Consider the following 17,688-nt stretch of genomic DNA (forward strand, 5'->3'; position numbering starts at 1 on the left):
ACTGCCAATGAGACAACTCCTCATCAGAGACTAAATGACATAGAAGTTTCAACTGTAGATCATCGAACTTCTTTTAACAATGAGCAAATAGTCAGCTATAAAAGGCTAGAAAAACAAATATAAAATAATTCAAAAGAATAAACTAACGGCCTGATTAATGTACAAAGCAATGAACGAATAACAAATATGATGTACAATAACAAACAACAATCACTGAATTAAAGGCTCCTGAGATGGTACATGCCTGCATGTGTTCGTCCCTGTTTAATAGTTCATATCTTTATTATGATGTTAACTTTTCAAAGAAAGTTTATCCACATTTGACAGGTCTGTAAACTGAACCTGTAAATGTGAAAGAGAGGCCATTATGCTCTAAATTTCACTATTATTATTTTTAGTATTATGCAACAGTTGATTCTCAACCAGAGTCTGATGATGATAAAATGGCATGGCTTTCTCCTGAAAATGTGGAAGACCGGTCTGAACCAGATTTATCTGGTTTGACAGAAATGGTTTCCAGTGGTCACAGTGTGGGTGGTGTTGTCTATAGTTACTTTCCACATTCCAATAAGGTATTGAAACAAAATAGTATTCTGATCATTTCCTATCCATATGATTATAGAAAATATTGATAATTAAGGTGGTACCCAACACTTTCACTAAAATTAATTTGGCTCGTTCAATTTTCATAAAATTTTATCAAAGTATTTACTTTGAGACTTTAATAAAAATATTAAAATTTAAAAATTCTTGAACCAACCATTTTGTCAGAAAAATTACACTGGTTATAAAGCAATTTGACAAACACCAATTTTGATCATTGAGAAGCTTAATATTCTTTCTACAACACAATGTAATTAAAACGTTTAGCTGGCTTTACAGAGTTATCTCCCTGTAGTGTTAGGTACCACCTTATGAAATCAAAAATTTTAAATTAAGTCATTTTGTAGTATTCCTCATGTTAAATCTGATTTGATTTAAATTCATTATACGAGAACTTGTTCATAGAAGATTATGTTGGTTCAAATTTCCCAGAACTGACTGGATGTATTTTCTGTGGATTATGCTAAAAAATACAAGTAGCTGAAGAAACTTTTGATAAAAATCCAGATTTTATTTTTAGCATCATACAGTTCTTCCATGTATTTTAAGACTTTCAATAAAATTTTCAAAACTTGTAGCGATTTTTATTACTCATTTACCATTTCCTTTTGCAAAAGTGTAAATACATTTTCTTTTATCAATTTCTTTTTCAGAAATCGAAGATGAAGGATTGTATACAACTCCAAAGAATTATATCACGATGTAAATGTCAAATATTTTATGCCTCCTATGGAGAATGTGATCTCAGTTTACTGCCAGAAGTGCCACCTCCTGTAAGTTATTGTTAATATTTTATGCCTCCTATGGAGAATGTGATCTCAGTTTACTACCAGAAGTGCCACCTCCTGTAAGTTATTGTTAATATTTTATGCCTCCTATGGAGAATGTGATCTCAGTTTACTGCCAGAAGTGCCACCTCCTGTAAGTTATTGTTAATATTTTATGCCTCCTATGGAGAATGTGATCTCAGTTTATCTCAGTTTGCTGCCAGAAGTGCCACCTCCTGTAAGTTATTGTTAATATTTTATGCCTCCTATGGAGAATGTGATCTCAGTTTACTACCAGAAGTGCCACCTCCTGTAAGTTATTGTTAATATTTTATGCCTCCTATGGAGAATGGGATCTCAGTATACTGCCAGAAGTGCCACCTCCTGTAAGTTTATGCTTATAACAAGAAATCAAGCAAGCTTAATCATGGAGACTTACTGAGTGTTAAATAAAAAAAAACTCAGATGCAACTTAAAGTAGCTTCAAGATATAAAAAAATGAAATATGAATTTTGTTAGCAGCTTAGTTTAGTTTTGTCAAAACAAGCAAAGAAACATCACTTATGAATTATTCACTTGCAAGTGAAGAATTCAACCTCATTAAATCTGTATTCATGTTAAACCTCTGAACTAGAGATGGGTTACAAACGACCTAGGTGTGTTCGGCAGGCAGGTTGAAGGAAATGAATGTCAACATTGAAAGTAAAACAAGGGTTAACAATTAGGTTGACTGATTTGATCTACCAAAACTCATGCTTAAAAGGTAAAAACAAGTATTAACACATTGTTTTAACCTATTATAAGAAATCAAACAGACCTCGGGAAATTTAATTGCATGAGTTGGCTCTCTATTTATATCTATGTTTCTGTTTAGATCAAGTTATGTAACCTTCAGCTGTCTTCAGAAGGCCACCTCTATGGTTAATGAGATGGCATCTAGACTAAAATCTTCCTATATCTATAAAATACTCATTAAATGCTGACGCATCATAAATTAATTAATTAAGACTTTTTTATTTGGATATATGAATGTTATTAGTCAAATATCAGAATTTGACAGCTAGTGACCCCTGAAGTTTACCATGATAAAGACCATAGTGCTTATTTAATTTGCAACCATTACAAATATTATGATATTCCATGTTCATTGTTGAAAAAAATCTCTATTACAATGGTTGAGCAAACAACCAAACAAAGTTTGAATGCAAGGTATTTAAACTTTTGATCAACATGGAATATTATTTTAGCTCCAATTAATATGAGAGAGTGTTGCTTTGTCATGAAATAGATTTCAAAGAAAAAATAGTATTAAAATTTTATAATAATTTATCTTTCAGCCTTCAGACGACTCTGATATGATGTCTAGAGAACAGGGGGCGGATAGTTTTACATTATTACATCATGATCTCAATATTTGTACAAATTCTGTAAGTATTAATAAAAATAGTTTCTTAATGTTGAATTGTATACCATATTGTCATTTTGGAAAAAAATGATTATATTTCAAGAAGACATTTTTTTAGGAATTGGTCCATATGTTTAAGGCCATAGAATAATTTTCAAGTAAACATAAACATTGTAAGAAATATTGTAAAACAAATCAAAGTTTCTTGTAAATAATACTTTTTAGAAATATTTAAAAATATGTAAAAGATAGGCGGGAGATACAAAATGGACATTCTAACACATAAATAAAAAACTAAACTGACAATGCCATAACTAAGAAAGAAAAAGACCAACAGACAAACAATAGTACACAAGACACAGTGCATACCTGCCAATTGTATCTATTTGCAGGGGATTTCCCCCATGGAGGCTCCCAAATTGAAATTTTGAAAGAGCAATTGTGTCCACAAAACAATTAATTTTACAATGACTTTAGGCTTATATAAGTATGAAGAAGTCAAAAAACAACATTAAAATGTATTTGAAGGCCCCTTAAAGGTTTTTTAGGACTATGACAGCCATCTCGCACGCAAAAACCCCCATGGGCATTTTGAAAAGTTGACAGGTAAAGACACAAGATAGATAGAAAACTAAACCCTGAGCAATATAAACCCCATCAAAAATTAGGGGTGATCTTGAGTTCTTCTGAAGGGCAAGCAGATCATGCTCCTAATGTGGCACCCTTCATGTAAGAGTATTGGTGTACATTGAAATCTTTTATATATTAGGTGCTTTTTAAAATTTGAAACTAAAAAAGATAAATAATATTTATTAGCCAATGGCTCACTTGCATTAAGGTTGTGACAATCAACAACAGCTTTAACACATCAAAGGAGTGGATAACAACTGTCATATTCCTGACTTGGTACAGGCATTTTCTTATGTAAGAAAATGGTGGATTGAACCTGGTTTACAGTGAGATGCTTGTAGGTGTTACTGTAAAATTTTACCTATAGCTCAACCTGTTTTTAAAATTGTCAACACAATAGGGACATTTAAATTGACCAGTTGGTATTGTTAGATTTAAATCTACCTTGATGCTACCTGTAAAAAATTTTATTCACCTAACCAAAAGTTTCAGCATGCTTTTTTCCTGAACTTTTTGTTACCTAGGATTATTCTATTGAGAGATTTTTATTTTACTGTCATTCAAAATCTTATGAGTGATCAAGCCAAACAAGAATGACTATATCATATATTTTATTTTCTTGCAGTTACATGTAATTTAAAATGGCATGACCTAAAATGCACTACATTTCATCTAAATGTTTGCATAGCCACTACTAGCAGTGTTTAATACCCTAAATAATCCAGTCGTAATATTTCACTCACTTTAATGAAACCTCAAAATCATATTTGAATAAACAATTTCATTAATTTATTTACACTAATATTTGACATCTCATCCAGAATTCCAATGATTTTAATTAATTCCCAATTTTATTCATTTTTCACTACTTCACTAGATTTTTTTCTAAATCCATAGTATAAATTCTGATTAACTTCCAATTATATACATCCTAATTTAACAGGTGCAGAATCTATACATAATTCAGAATCATTTCCATTACTATATTCCAAATAGTTATCCTCACTTATATTTTGTAATATTTTATTTATATTTTTACTATATATCACCTGATTTTAATATATATCCACAGTAAACATTTTATTTCATTTCCTATAATAAATTTCCAAATCAAACAATATTTGATTCAGAATTTTATAATGACTATTTCCAATTTCACATTCACTTAAAACATTTCCTCATGTTAGGAATATTTTAGAATATTTTACTTTCATTTTTCACTTTATCACTAGATTAGACTATATCCACTGCATTACTTCAACATTTTATTTCATTTCCAAGATCCCATTTAAATAGGGAATCATCTTAAATTTGTAATAGATCCCAAAATTAATAATGAATATTTCAAAAATCACATTTAAAGCCACAGAAACATGTTGGATGAACTCACACTATATCTCCTACTTGAATTCCAGTTTTGAAATTTTTAAATCTTTGACATAACTAAATCCCATCGTATGAAAAATTGAATTCCTTTAGTGAACACAGCATTTTATGCACAAAACTCCCACTAATATTATAATAGATTTCAAAGAAAAAACACAGCAAGGTATACTCCAAAATTATTTCGAATTTTATATGTACAACATCATATGTAAGCCCCACAAAATGGTTTGAATGAATTATTTCCTCCTTGATGTCCTTCATGACAATAAAATCTTGAAAGAAACACATCACATTTTAAGAAGCAAAATTGCTATAAAAAGTCTGAGTAGTGAATTCAAATAAAATAAATCCAATATTGTATGCACAATGACACCAAAAGATTTAAAACATTGCAAATAATAATCCAAAATGAGAATCTTGAAGGGTCATGTGAAGAAAAAAACAACATATCCCTCTGAAAATTTAAACTGTAAACACCCTGAACAGCTATTTCTTGTTTCACTGGCAGCTGGACAATACTATGTATAAGGGTTCGAATTTTAAAGAAGCATTTTGGTGTAAAAACAGTTTAAATTTTCAAACATAGTAATACATATTTATTTTAATCATTTACTGATTTAGAATTTTAGGTAAAAAATAGATAAATCAAATATATCAGGGATTTAAAACAATGAAAACCAAATTATTTTCTTCCCTATCAATTTTTAATAGAATAATCCTAGGTAAGAAAATCTTCAGGAAAAAAGCATGCTGAAACTTTGGGTTAGGTGAATAAAAATCTGTACAGGTAGAATCAAGGTATATTTTAAATCTAACAATACCAACTGGTCAATTTAAATGTCCCTATTGTGTTGACAATTTTAAAAACAGGTTGAGCTATAGGTAAAATTTTACAGTAACACCTACAAGCATCTCACTGTAATAACTAGCTAAACCTCTCACTTGTATGACAGTCTCATCAATTTTTGTTTTATTTTCATTTGCAGTCCCAGTATTTAATGATTTTGGATATAGTCAATAATTTGTTGTTACATACAGAACAAAGTAAAAAGGTAAGATCTCATCCATTCTCTCTGAAAAGAGGAAAAGATAAAAACATTATTGAAGGCTGTACTATTGCCTATAATTGCTTATATCCACTTCATTTGAACTTTGGTGCAGAGTTGTCTCATTGGAAATCATACCACATGTCCTTATTTTTATAAAATATAACACAAGAATAACAGAACCACCAAATTACTTAAATTTAAAAGAAGTATGAGAAGATATGAAGGCAACAATAACCAAGTGTTTGTTTTAACAATATTTATTATTAAAGAGAGATAACGAAATAGAAAAAAATATACAAATAAGTTAAATATGGGGTTTGGAAACCAGTTAAAAAAAGATTTTTATAAATTTATCTCCCTGAAAACCATAATTTGCCGTGAAACAGATGACACTTTGGCCGAAAGGAAAAAAAAAAAAAAAAAAATAGTACAGAACAGAAAACTAAAGATTGAGATATATGATCCATAAAAAACAATTCAGGTTCCTTTGAAGGAATGTAGTATCTGCTTCAGTTAGATACAGCTTGTGTTGCTCATTACATATAACAATTTTGTGATGTCAAGATAAAACAATTATGAAAATAATAAAAGTGCATAAATGCAATGTATAAAAAAAATTGGGAAACGATGTGATCAAAAATTACATTAAGAGCAGGAAAATTTTGTCTGAATAAAAGAGAGGATTTTAGAAAAAATTGGCAGCAAATTTTGAACAATTATGAAATGGTATTCTGTCAATATTCAATTTCAATCATTTGTTATTCACACAAAATAAGAAAGAATATAAGCTATAATGACATGTCAGAAGTCCTGTATAGCTATAAATAAAAATATATGACACTGAGTTTGTTTATACTAATAGGAGACAACAGAGAAATTACAGAGTATGAGATTCCAACTACAGTTATCTCCAATTGAAGACCAGAAAACACCCATACAGTTACTGCAGGAGAGGGTTAGGTAAGTGGAAGACCAGACAAAAACCCATACAGTTACTGCAGGAAAGGGTTAGGTAAGTGAAAGACCAGACAACACCCATACAGTTACTGCAGGAGAGGGTAAGGTAAGTGGAAGACCAGAAAACACCCATACAGTTACTTCAGGAGAGGGTTAGGTAAGTGGAAGACCAGACAACACCCATACAGTTACTGCAGGAGAGGGTCAGGTAAGTGGAAGACCAGACAACACCAATACAGTTACTGCAGGAGAGGGTAAGGTAAGTGGAAGGCCAGAAAACACCCATACAGTTACTGCAGGAGAGGGTTAGGTAAGTGGAAGACCAGAAAACACCAATACAGTTACTGCAGGAGAGGGTTAGGTAAGTGGAAGACCAGAAAACACCCATACAGTTACTGCAGGAGAGGGTCAGGAAAGTGGAAGACCAGAAAACACCCATACAGTTACTGCAGAGAGGGTTAGGTAAGTGGAAGACCAGAAAACACTCATACAGTTACTGCAGGAGAGGGTAAGTAAGTGGAAGACCAGAAAACACCCATACAGTTGCTGCAGGAGAGAGTCAGGTAAGTGGAAGACCAGAAAACACCAATACAGTTACTGCAGGAGAGGGTTAGGTAAGTGGAAGACCAGAAAACACCCATACAGCTACTGCAGGAGAGGGTTAGGTAAGTGGAAGACCAGAAAACACCCATACAGTTACTGCAGGAGAGGGTTAGGTAAGTGGAAGACCAGAAAACACCCATACAGTTACTGCAGGAGAGGGTTAGGTAAGTGGAAGACCACAAAACACCCATACAGTTACTGCAGGAGAGGGTCAGGAAAGTGGAAGACAAGAAAACACCCATAAAGTTACTGCAGGAGAGGGTCAGGTAAGTGGAAGGCCAGAAAACACCCATACAGTTACTGCAGGAGAGGGTTAGGTAAGTGGAAGACCAGAAAACACCCATACAGTTACTGCAGGAGAGGATCAGGAAAGTGGAAGACCAGACAACACCCATACAGTTACTGCAGGAGAGGGTCAGGAAAGTGGAAGACCAGAAAACACCCATACAGTTACTGCAGAGAGGGTTAGGTAAGTGGAAGACCAGAAAACACTCATACAGTTACTGCAGGAGAGGGTAAGTAAGTGGAAGACCAGAAAACACCCATACAGTTGCTGCAGGAGAGGGTCAGGTAAGTGGAAGACCAGAAAACACCAATACAGTTACTGCAGGAGAGGGTTAGGTAAGTGGAAGACCAGAAAACACCCATACAGCTACTGCAGGAGAGGGTTAGGTAAGTGGAAGACCAGAAAACACCCATACAGTTACTGCAGGAGAGGGTTAGGTAAGTGGAAGACCAGAAAACACCCATACAGTTACTGCAGGAGAGGGTTAGGTAAGTGGAAGACCACAAAACACCCATACAGTTACTGCAGGAGAGGGTCAGGAAAGTGGAAGACAAGAAAACACCCATAAAGTTACTGCAGGAGAGGGTCAGGTAAGTGGAAGACCAGAAAACACTAATACAGTTACTGCAGGAGAGGGTTAGGTAAGTGGAAGACCAGAAAACACCCATACAGTTACTGCAGGAGAGGCTAAGTAAGTGGAAGACCAGAAAACACCCATACAGTTACTGCAGAGAGGGTTAGGTAAGTGGAAGACCAGAAAACACTCATACAGTTACTGCAGGAGAGGCTAAGTAAGTGGAAAACCAGAAAACACCCATACAGTTACTGCAGAGAGGGTTAGGTAAGTGGAAGACCAGAAAACACTCATACAGTTACTGCAGGAGAGGGTCAGGTAAGTGGAAGACCAGAAAACACCCATACAGTTACTGCAGGAGAGGGTCAGGAAAGTGGAAGACCAGAAAACACCCATACAGTTACTGCAGAGAGGGTTAGGTAAGTGGAAGACCAGAAAACACCCATACAGTTCCTGCAGAGAGGGTTAGGTAAGTGGAAGACCAGAAAACACCCATACAGTTACTGCAGGAGAGGGTCAGGTAAGTGGAAGACCAGACAACACCCATACAGTTACTGCAGGAGAGGGTTAGGTAAGTAGAAGACCAGACAACACCCATACAGTTACTGCAGGAGAGGGTCAGGAAAGTGGAAGACCAGAAAACACCCATACAGTTACTGCAGGAGAGGGTTAGATAAGTGGAAGACCAGAAAACACCCATACAGTTACTGCAGGAGAGGATCAGGTAAGTGGAAGGCCAGAAAACACCCATACAGTTACTGCAGGAGAGGGTTAGGTAAGTGGAAGACCAGAAAACACCCATACAGTTACTGCAGGAGAGGGTTAGGTAAGTGGAAGACCAGAAAACACCCATACAGTTGCTGCAGGAGAGGATCAGGTAAGTGGAAGACCAGAAAACACCCATACAGTTACTGCAGGAGAGGGTTAGGTAAGTGGAAGACCAGAAAACACCCATACAGTTACTTCAGGAGAGGGTTAGGTAAGTGGAAGACCAGACAACACCCATACAGTAACTGCAGGAGAGGGTCAGGTAAGTGGAAGACCAGAAAACACCCATACAGTTACTGCAGGAGAGGGTTAGGTAAGTGGAAGACCAGAAAACACCCATACAGTTACTGCAGGAGAGGGTTAGGTACGTGGAAGACCAGAAAACACCCATACAGTTACTGCAGGAGAGGGTTAGGTAAGTGGAAGACCAGAAAACACCCATACAGTTACTGCAGGAGAGGGTTGGGTAAGTGGAAGACCAGAAAACACCCATACAGTTACTGCTGGAGAGGGTAAGAAAAGTGGAAGACCAGAAAACACTAATACAGTTACTGCAGGAGAGGGTCAGGTAAGTGGAAGACCAGAAAACACCTATACAGTCACCACCACATCAGCTCAAGTAGAGGTTTAAATATAATTTATCCTTTGTAGGCCAAAAATACCATAAAAAATAAGACGAACAAGGCAATTGAATTCTTAAATATTGGTTCACAGAATAATTAGATCAGTGTTATGGCAAGATGTTTATCCAATAATTTACCATCACCAAAAGATCAGACAATAATACATACAGGAGAGTGTTCACTAAGGACTGTCAATCATTGTTATAATAAATATGACTTGAATGATTGATTCACTGATGATTGCATATGTCCAGGGGCAAATATTTTAGGCATTTTTATGATGATGGAAATTAGAAAAACTCCAATATAATTACTGCAGGTAATTAAAATATTGAACAGGTCTTTTAAGCAAAAATATTTATGCAATTACTTTTTAGGTAACTTTTGTTTATTAAAGTGAAGTTAATGTACTATGATAGCATCGCTGTAAATCACCAGTATAAATAGATAATGGTTGAAGAGGCTTAGGATAGATTTTTGAAAGATACAAATAGTCATCAAAGGTATAAGGCTTATGATTTGATAAGCCAAACACATGTTTTGTCTACATAAGATGCATCAGCGACGCTCATGTGTCATATGTAACAAACATTTACAACAATTAAGGATGTACTTAGGTGAGGTTAGGTGAACATTGATAAATTAAGAATTAAAAATTTATACTTTAAGCCGGTAGAGCATTCGTTAAGAATAAAAATAAGCTAAAGATATTGATAGGTCATGGACCTTCTTTTCGAGATATTTGAGATTTAAAATATGGTGGGAAAAGAATGTCTTGGACTTTTACCTTATATTTGCATTGTTATTACTTGGGTCTCAAAACAACAGAAAGAAAATCAAGAATCTTCAAAAATTTTGGTAAATGACCTTTCATGAGCTACTAAGGAGTCCGAACATTTGACACAAATTCCATAACCTCACCTAAGTACATCCTTAAATCTCTTGAATTACTCATATATTTTACAGAGAGGAAGTGCAGAAGCAAAGAAGATTAGAGAAAGATATTTATTTGATCCATAAAATATTAAATGATGAAGATATAGAACCTGACCCAGATGAGTAGGTTTATTTTTTATTTAATTTATGTGCAACAGCTTTTTTAATTTTGGAGATAACTGTATTGTATTTTAAGCTTGGCCTTCTTAAAACATAGATTTTACTGTAGCAAATTTGAGAAATTACATACTCCTAAAAATAGGAATTCAAATTGGGGGCTTTCTTAGTAACGGCTGGTAGAATGTGGAATCTAACCATTCAAATATTTGTCAACGTCCAATGAAAACTGTCATTACAAACGAATTGCATTTACATTTCAAAGGATTGTGAAGGTATTGACTAACACTAAAATAGTACTACTACTCCAAATATTAGTTATTTGTTTTTTATAAGACAACATTATTGTAAACATAAATCTAAAATTATCAAGGCATTTTAAGTTTCCTAAAATTAAAGAAGGAATTGGCTCAAATAATTCACAAAATAAGTCCAAACTATCTTCATGATTTTATGGATATCAAAATTCAGAAGTATAATTTAAGATCACATGACCCAACAGTACTCCTGAGAGTCAGAACTACCAGGTATGGTATAAGATTGTTTGGCTTAAATAATGCTGCACAAATCTGGAATGAGCTGCCTAACTAACCATTGTCGAATTGAAACATCTTTTGACTAATTAAAAAAAATGGTACAGACATTGGATCCCAATAACAGCTTATGCCAGTAAAGTGTATGCATATGTTGTTTATTTTCCTGTGACGATTTGATTTGTTTAGCTTTTTTAGTTGCTATTATTTGCTGTGTTCTAACTAATGCTATGTTTTAAGATATATTGCATACTGTGGATTTATTATTTATCATGGGATACCAATTTTTGAGGATTTCGTGGTTCATGAGTGGAAATAAACTACAAATTCAAATTTTCAACAAAGTACAAATTTTCTATATGCGAACTGGCAAAACCATGAAATTAAATATCCAGAAAAATACAAATCATCTCAAGCCCCCCCCTTTCCAGTCCATGAAAATTGGTATCTACAAAAATATACGAATCCTCAGTACAATGTACTATGCTTTCCTCCATAGAATTGGTTTTTTTTGCATACTTGATTCGCATAGGATTTTTTTAATAAAATACTGAACATATGCTTTAAAGTGTTAAGGTATTGCGAAAAACAACTGTTATATCAAATAAATTTAAGTCGGATATTGCTATGATATTCCTTTTCATATTGGATACAAATTTTATTAAGTCAACTGCAGACACTTTGTAGTCAAAGTGTTTCAACTGAGGTACTACACAGGCGTCAATAGGCGTCATTATGGAGGAAAGGGTTAACATTTATATGTCAGCTATGGCATCTTACCATGCACTGTGTTTTTAGAATTGTGTTGTTTTTATGACTTCGTATTTGTGAATTAATTTTATTATTTAGTAGATTTGAAAAGATCACTAGAGGTTGTGTTCATGTTGTTTATAGAATATTGTGGATACAATTATTTTCTTAGGGACCAATTTTCATGGAATGTGAAAAAAATTGCTTTTTTATGGATATATGATTTCGTTGTGTTGATAAATTCTGTATACAACCTGATAGAAATTTATAATTCCTTGAACATTTGAATTCATGGTTAACCTGTACCTACGAAAACTAATATTCAAGAATAATAATGATTCCCCAGTATTGACTTCAAATTAAACGTTGAATCTTGACTCCTGTTACCCAGATGTCAATTTCAAGTTTTTGGAAAAAATAATTTGGTGGCTCTTACTAATATCTTAATGGTTTTAAATATCTTAGACATTTATGAAACATGTTTTTTGAGAAAAATTGGAAAGTTGCAGAACTCTTATTGTATTGATATGACAGTTTATAAATTGATTTATTATACTTCACATTAAAATGCAAGATTTTGATTGGCTAATAGCAGGGAGACAATTTACTTTATTCTATGACTGAGCTGGAGACAATTTTTTTAATGTCACCCTCTGGTGCAGACCAATAAAAAGGACTATAAATTGAAATTACATCAAATAGTTTAAGACAGTGATCAAGTTCTATGTTTTGGCTCAGAACGTTTTCATAGACAGTCAAAACAAGAAAAAAAAGTTTTGCTATACTTTTGTTAATTTTTCTAATATCTGTAATGTTGTAATGTACATGATGTCTTATTAAAATCCTTTGACGTAAAATTCGACAGTAAAAAGCAATAATGATAGGACATTCAGCATAATAAATTTGATAACAGATATTTGAGAGGATGATAGAGCAGATTGTTACACCTCAAATTTTTTGGCTCAACAGTAGCTTTACGTCAGTTGACCTTTTTTTTTTCATGGTAACAATTTTCTCTATCATTCATTCATTATTTATATGACATATGACACATTTATATGGCATTAATAGACCACTTTCGAGTTCATCCGTCACTGGCAAAAACGTCATTTACCAGATAGAGGGGGTCGACTGTATCCCTGCACTATTTACGTTCATCAAGCGTCTTAGAGATCATCATTGTGCAGGATAAACTAGAAATAATGGTTGCTCTGTAGGTACTTACTGACAATTCCCTAATGACAGCAGTGTTGATTGTCACTTTTGAGAATTCAATTTGCCGAATAATTCGTACAATTTAGAATTATAGTTTTCCAACCACTAGCTCAACATTGGAATGGAAGTGACAACGCCCCTAAACGCTCAAATGACGTTCACTAAAACCAGAGTTTTTGACAGAAATGCATCGAACTCGAAAGTTGTCTATTGAATAAGAACTTTTAGTCAATTTGCTCTATCACCCGCTCGGCTATATGCTTTATATAATATACACAAATTTATATGACATTACATAAGGACTTCTAGATTATGAAACTAAAATAAATGATTTTCAAATCGATATTTCTTTTGTTTTTCAGGGAAGAAAGCCTTACAAACAACGCAGACCACCTGGAGAAGCTTTTGTATGAATGTAAAGAGCAAATCAATACACTTAATGAAGAGTTATCTATAAGAATTAGGTAAAGGATGTGTTGGGTAGAACTTATATGATAAAACATTAAAGGGGAATTTTTTATTCATAGGATAATGCATTAAACAAGCAAATCTAGATCAACTTGGTAGATAAATGTTAATTGATAGAAAAATATTATGTTTGTTTAACAGAGAAGATGGTATGATTACCAATGAGACAACTTGTCACAAGAGACCAAAAAGCACAGAAATTACCAACTATAGGTCACTGTACAGCCTTCAACAATGAGCAAAGCCAATACTGCATAGTCAGGTTTGATCTGCTTTTAACTTAATGACCAGTTATACTGGATATGGGAACATCCTATCTCATTTTATTGTGAATACATGAGTATTGAGAATGTGAACTGGCATAATTTTTAGCATCATTTATACTTTAGTGGGGGTCTCATTGGGAGGTTCCAATCCCGGATCCCCTTACTGTTTTGTCAGATTCCCGTATCCCGCTTACACTATGTACGTAAGCAATTCTCATTTTTTTGTCATTTTCCGGGTCCCGCTAGACCTCATTTCCCGTTTTCACGACACAATAATTCGTCTTTCACGTGTCACGCTTACAAAAAATCGGCAATTCGGCGTCACGCTTAGACCCCAATGAGACCCACTTTAGTATTGTAATAGTATTTTTACCAAAATGAACAAACTGACCTTTTATTTCTTTGTATATTTACAGCTGTTTCCAAGAAAGTCAATTGATAAAAATCAAAGCACAGATGAAAACAGCCAAAGGTAAAATACTTAGGAGAATAGACCATTCAAATACATGGATCATGAATAAGTAAAAAAATATATTTTAAAAATTGGAATTCCAAGGATAAATCAAAACAGAAAGACCTGTATCAAATGGCAAATTCAAAAGCTCAAACACATCAAAAGAATGGATAAAAATTGTCAGGCATTTTTTTTATGAAACAAATAGTTTGAAAAAGTCAAAACCATATTTTTTCTCCATTATTCAAGAGGTAGGTACCGGTACTCACTTTTTAAAAGGATTTCATTGATGTAGGTGCACCTTGAAATTCCAGTCATCAACACCAGCAATATAACCTACATTACTTTATTCAGAATTTTACTGTTACCTTGTGATCATGAACTTGCAACCTAAAGATCTGACACAGCTAGTCAGTAAAACAGACTGTATATTCATTTCACATAACATTTTAATGTTCTTATGAATAAGATGTTTGTAATATTTGTGTTCATTCTGCATATAAAAAAAAACAAATTCTTAATAGAATTCTGTCTTTTGCTTCAGAGAAACAAGCACAAGTTGAGAAGGTTAATGAAGTGTGTTTTAAGTTTGCCCATTGGAGGTTAACTGAAAAAGATGGACAGTTAGGTATAGCTGATCTGGTGTTGAGGAACTTTGTGTAAGTTTAAACGGTTTCAGTAATATTTGTATTACAGTAGATTATGTATTGCTTATATTTTTTCCTTTTTGCAGTTTCTGTTTTATTATTAATAGTATTAAGATGCTGAAATTGGTGAAAATCATCTTTTTAAGAGCAATAACTTCCGTATAGCATAAATTGAATGTTTTAAGTGTAGTATTGGAAAGTTGTAGATGTTTTGATAATCTATCTAAGTTTACACAATAATAAGAAAAACTCTTGAAATTGGTAAAAAATAAAAAAAGATAATTAAAAGGCCTTTGATTTATAGTGTTAAGATAAGAAGGCTATTGACTACCAGTGGTGAACCTTCATTAACAAATAAATTGCCTTTGCAGGTACAGTAAAGTAAACAGAGACAATGAGACTTGGACTCATCAGTTAGAACTTGGCTGGGTTAAAGTTACCAATCTACAACCAAATACGATGTACAAGGTATGTTAAGTTAAGCTATTGTAAGCTAAAATAAGAAAAAACTCCTACTCCTCATTAGGGCTATTCCAGAAAAAAAATGTATGGGGGGTTGGAAGGCACATCTATCTATACTATTAAACGAGAAGACCTCATTTTGGGTGTCGCTTCTCTTCTTTCCACAATAAATTAATCAACACGCCTCTGTGTCCTATAGGTACAGTGCATAGTCGCATTTGTCATCCATTCATATGATTATTCAGATTGAGTTATTTTGGGAGAAAATCGAGAAAAAGGGCATCCGGATATTGTCCCGTCATTGGACAAAATTTTAAGTCAGATTATACTTCCGGTTTGCGTTTTTTTGTATACTTTGAACATAGATATACTACGAATAAAGTGTATTTTCAGAATTCTATCTGCTATCATTTTCAAGTTTACTATCCACGGTGGTCACAGAGTTTATTAAATAGAGAGGGTCTGTATACTATATCAATGACCACCATGGATCGATTAGAAAACTTAGAATTGAAAGTAAATACACTTTATTTATATAATAGTGAATGTTTATAATATACAGATAAGCGCTAAAATTATTCATGTGCACTTTTGATACCTTTTCTGAAATTCTCCAGTCATTAAATCTTTTACAAAATTCATTGATTACAAAAAAAAGAAGATGTGGTATGATTGCCATGTTGACAACTCTCCACAAGAGACCAAAATGACACAGAAATTAACAACTATATGTCATCGTACGGCCTTCAACAACGAGCAAAGACCATACCGCATACTCTAAAAGGCACCGAAATAAAAATGTAAAACAATTCAAATGGGAAAACTAGCGGCCTTATTTATGTACAAAAAATGAACAAAAAACAAATATGTAACGCATAAACAAACGACAACCACTGAAGTACAGGCTCCTTACTTAAATGTTCATAACATACTAAATGTATATTCATATTGAAATTGATAGAAAACCACACATTGGGAATTTTGGAAATAAAGGAGGAGGGATTAAAAAAAACATTTTCCTGTCCCCAATAACCTATGATTTATGATAATTTTGCTGAAATTCTCCAGTCATTCAATATTTCACAAAATTCTTCCAACAACACTTTACATACTTTAAACTACGCTCTGAATGCCCGCGATTTCGCGGGTGTGTTCTAGTTATATTGATAATACTTGGGTGATGAGCAACTTTTCACACTATAATGCACTATAATTCTCAATTACAATTGTCTAGGTGGCGGGTGCTGACAAAAACTGCCTTCCAACCCCCCCAACCCCCAACCCCTTACATTTTTTTTCTGGAATAGACCTTAATAAAAAACTAATCTCAAAGTATATGTGTACTGGTACTGTTTTAGTTTAGTTAACAAAAATTATTATGCCTCAATTATAAGCTCCCCATACAAAAAAATGTGCTACAGTCAACGCATTTCACTAGATGTTATTACTGAAAACCTGTTCTGAAGTTAAAAAAAAAAGGAAAATAGAAATGTCAGTTGAATTGATTATATAAAAATAACAAGATGTGGTAGGTTTGCCAATTAAACAACTCTCCAGAAAGATCAAATGGTGTAGAAGTTAACAACTTAGAATTGAGAATGGAAATGGGGCTTATGTCAAAGAGACAACAACCCAACAAAAGAGTACATAACAGCCCAAGGCAGCCAATTGGGTCTTCAATAAAGCGATTAAATACTGACCCTGAGGCAATATTCAGCTGGCCCTTTCACAAAAATGTGTACTTGGTCACCTGGAAACTCCAAAATATATAAATAAACTGAAAAAAAATAAACATGCAAGACTAAGAAAGGCTAGAAGCTCCTGACTTGTTTGTTTTTATTCACAAATGAACTTCCCTTTCTTCATTTTGATTATTTTGTAATTACTTTGCAGGATGTATTAGTACCGCGAGATCCATTAGGAAAGGAGAGTGACAGACAGATGGCCTTGAGAATATTATGTAGTGAAAGGTCACCAGGTGCAGTACACTTATAGAATATATTAAACTAATACATATAAAAAGTTAACATTTAAATGAATTTCCTGATATTTTCTGATTATAATCTTAATTCACAATATAAAAATTTGATATTATTGATTATTAAACTGAAATAAAGGTATGGATGATTTTCTGTTTCTCATCAATAATCACTTCTACAGTGGGTTCATTATTTATCGTTGAATACCAA

At 33.5% G+C, this 17,688-nt stretch overlaps 1 protein-coding gene across 1 annotated transcript in view; it reads left to right on the top strand.

Annotated features, from left to right (window-relative positions):
• The window catches only part of LOC139527559 (protein hobbit-like), a 99,517-nt gene that overhangs the window by 70,830 nt on the left and 10,999 nt on the right, over positions 1-17,688 (top strand). Inside the window, exons 42-53 of the mRNA XM_071323066.1 lie at positions 399-572; positions 1,257-1,376; positions 2,708-2,797; positions 5,778-5,843; positions 6,703-6,800; positions 10,618-10,710; positions 11,190-11,231; positions 13,565-13,666; positions 14,353-14,408; positions 14,935-15,049; positions 15,409-15,505; positions 17,393-17,477. Of these exons, the coding sequence (XP_071179167.1) occupies positions 399-572; positions 1,257-1,376; positions 2,708-2,797; positions 5,778-5,843; positions 6,703-6,800; positions 10,618-10,710; positions 11,190-11,231; positions 13,565-13,666; positions 14,353-14,408; positions 14,935-15,049; positions 15,409-15,505; positions 17,393-17,477 (1,138 nt within the window). The remainder of the gene's footprint in view (positions 1-398; positions 573-1,256; positions 1,377-2,707; positions 2,798-5,777; positions 5,844-6,702; positions 6,801-10,617; positions 10,711-11,189; positions 11,232-13,564; positions 13,667-14,352; positions 14,409-14,934; positions 15,050-15,408; positions 15,506-17,392; positions 17,478-17,688) is intronic.

The sequence above is a fragment of the Mytilus edulis genome, chromosome 6 (assembly GCF_963676685.1).
Source record: "Mytilus edulis chromosome 6, xbMytEdul2.2, whole genome shotgun sequence".
Taxonomy (NCBI): domain Eukaryota; kingdom Metazoa; phylum Mollusca; class Bivalvia; order Mytilida; family Mytilidae; genus Mytilus; species Mytilus edulis.